At 43.9% G+C, this 3,071-nt stretch overlaps 1 protein-coding gene across 1 annotated transcript in view; it reads right to left on the reverse strand.

The window, feature by feature from the left end:
• Positions 1 to 3,071, reverse strand: part of PRSS50 (serine protease 50) — a 21,257-nt gene extending 18,186 nt beyond the window's left edge. The window contains exons 1-2 of the mRNA XM_044656990.1: positions 2,999 to 3,071; positions 2,806 to 2,841 (exon numbers count right to left, since the gene is read on the reverse strand). Coding sequence (XP_044512925.1) covers positions 2,806 to 2,841; positions 2,999 to 3,071 — 109 coding nt within the window. The remainder of the gene's footprint in view (positions 1 to 2,805; positions 2,842 to 2,998) is intronic.

Here is a 3,071-nt window from a genome sequence, read left to right on the forward strand (position 1 = left end):
GAGAGGAGAGGAGAGGAGAGGAGAGGAGAGGAGAGGAGAGGAGAGGAGAGAGACAGACAAAGACAGAGAGACAGAGATAGACAGAGACAGAGACATAAGAGGAGAGACAGAGAGATAGACAAGAGAGATGTGGCAGGAAGAGACAAAGACAAAGAGATAGAAAAGAGAGAAATGTGAGGGGATCCAGAATCCTGGGTCATCAGCCTTCCATTGAAGCCACAACCCTTAAGTCCTACTCAATAGTCACCACTTCAAGAAACAGTCATTAACAGAATTCTGGCTTTGAGATCAAATGACTTAGATTTGAATCCCGTACTGGTACTTAATGTGTGACTAACTCATATAACCTCTCTGAACCCCAATTTCCCCATTTGCAAAATGATAATACAGTGGCCAATCCATTCCAAGACCCTTTATATAAGTTGAAAATTGTGCCCAATAGTGAACTCCATTATCTAATAAGTATTTCTTATATGAACATACCTAGGTACTCCAAAACTTTTCTGAGGCTTATCAGAGCTACCAGCATCACTACTCTTGTACTTTGGGGCCATTACTAATAACTAACTAGCATTCTGACTTGGACAAGTGAAAATTCTGGACAAAGACTGATATGGGAGCTAAAGTTTGTTGCAAAACAATGTAATGACTCACCTTAACACATCTCAGAAAGAGAATGAATGTGACTGGGAGCTCTGCTATGCGAATTTACACTGCTTGGGAAGATGACCCAGATTTAGCATATAATTAAAAATGTTTATTTTATGTATTTTTATGCCTTTTTTATTTTTATTTCCAAGAGTGTACCTGAATTTATGTCTGCTGAGTTCACATAAAACCAGGTCCTACCATTATGACACTAGCACTACTTACTTCATAGCCACTCTAAGTCCATGTGTGTTGGAAGACATTATCACACTCTCTTCAATATTACTGTTGGTCTCCTTAGCTCTTTGTAGTGATTCCTGAGGGGTCACCACTCCATGGTGGATCTCAGGAAATTTCCTTTTGATTATATGTACTAACAGACATGTATGCATGTGAGGGAAACCCAGATATGATATGATGTGTTTGGACCTGAGATTATTTTGTTTCCATTTCCATTCCATGAACCTATCCAGCTTCCATTCAATTGAATTTTTATTCAATAGTCAGCTAGATGATACAGGATAGAGGATAGAGCACTGGATTTGGAATCAAGGAGACTCTAAGTTCAAATCTTGCCTCAGATACTCCCTAGCTGTGTGACTCTGGGCAAGCTATGTAACCTTTCTCACACTCAGTTTCTTCAATTATAAGAAAGGGATTGGATTGCTACCTACCTCTCAGGGGTCATTGTGGGGATTAACATGTAAAATGCTTCACAAACTGTAAAGCATTATAAAAATGTTGTTTTTCAGTTGTGTCTGATCTTTGTTCATGGGGTTTTGTTGGCAAAAATACTGGGATAGTTTACCATTTCCTCCTCCAGGGACAAATAGAGGTTAAGTGACTTGGCTTAGGGTTGCACAGGGTTACTTGCTAGGATATTTCTGAGGCTGGATTTAAACTCGTCTCCCTGACTCCAAGCCCAGCACTCCATCCTCTTCACCATTTAGCTGTAATTAATTTGACAAATATGTATTACATTTAAATAGAGGCACTGTGGAAAGAGAGCTGGGTTTGGAGTTACATTACTTAATTTAAATTACTTAATTTAAATCCCTGCTCTGTCATTTAAATACCTAGATAACCTTGGGCAATCATAGAACTTCTTTGTTCCTCAGTTTCCTCATCTGTAAAATAAGATAAATGGACTAGAGGCCCACTAAAGTCCTTTCTGACTCTACTAACCTATGATCCTATAAATATACAGTCATATGGAAAGGGTAATCTGGGAATATCTCTGGAGTCCAATAAAGAAATCACTCTATGAAGACTTACAGCAGTCTGGAGTCACCTGCCTAGCTTGTAGTTAGCATCTCTGTCCCATCTATTTGATGCTGGATGAAAGGCCTTACCACCTATCATGTGATCATGGGCAAAGTTCTCTTTAACCTTTTTGGTTATTCATGATGAGGGGGTTGGACTTCCTTTCTTTTCATGTCTCAGAGTTCTAATGTAGGCACCTTGGACCCAAAGACAAGACCTAGCTCCCTGTGGGTGTCTTCTCATTAGATCTGAGATACACTGGATGAACCAACCTTGTGCCATAATAAACTGAGGTAGATCAGAAGTAGACTGAGCAGAGAAAAAAAAGGCACTGACTGACCTCACTGGTATTATTCAGATGCTGCTTCCCTGTGGCTGGACACTGTCTCCAGGAAGCCCACCTTAGGTTCTTACCATTCATTTGCAAATTCTTCAACATGAGTTCAAGGCTTGAAGAGGATGAATATTTAACCCCTGGGGTTTAAGGCCTCCCTGGATGATGGGATCTTAAAAATGAGCAGTCATTGCCATTAAGAAGTCTTTTCTTATGTCGAATATACATAATGTTGCTGGGAGAGCAGAGATGTGGCAGATTAAAATAATATGATCATAGGAGCCTACAAGGTCAGGGCTGGGAGGGATCTTGGTACACTGCATGTTATAAGAGGAAGCTTAGAACATGGGATGTCGGAGGTGGGCGGAGCCTTAGGACAAGGGGTGTCAGAGCCCGAAGACCCCCTTATGAGGAGAACTGGGATGTTCTGGGGGGCCCAATACTCCCCTCCCCCCATATAAGCAAGAGAAGTAGGTTTGGACAGCAGCCGCCCCCAGAAGGCCATAGGAGGACGGGTGGGGGCAAAGCCCTGGGTACCCCCACCCCCAGACGTCACCCACCTTCCTCTTGGACGGTGTCATCAGAGGTACAGTAGCCTGTGGGGAGGGGAGAGCAGAGGCACAGGGTGTGGGGGGCGGGGGCTCGTTAGTGGGGGGGGGGGCAAGCTTCCTCCCTTCCCCCCTCCTCCTCCCTTCTGCCTCTTCATCTACCCCTCACCCCCACCCCTACTCCCCGTGCCGACCAGGTCCTCACCCACGGGCAGCTGCAGCAGCAGGAAGAGCCCAGAGGCCAGGAGGCCCCCTACCCCGCAGATGGGGTCCATCAT

Source organism: Gracilinanus agilis, chromosome 1, assembly GCF_016433145.1.
Source record: "Gracilinanus agilis isolate LMUSP501 chromosome 1, AgileGrace, whole genome shotgun sequence".
In the NCBI taxonomy this organism is placed as follows: Eukaryota; Metazoa; Chordata; class Mammalia; order Didelphimorphia; family Didelphidae; genus Gracilinanus; species Gracilinanus agilis.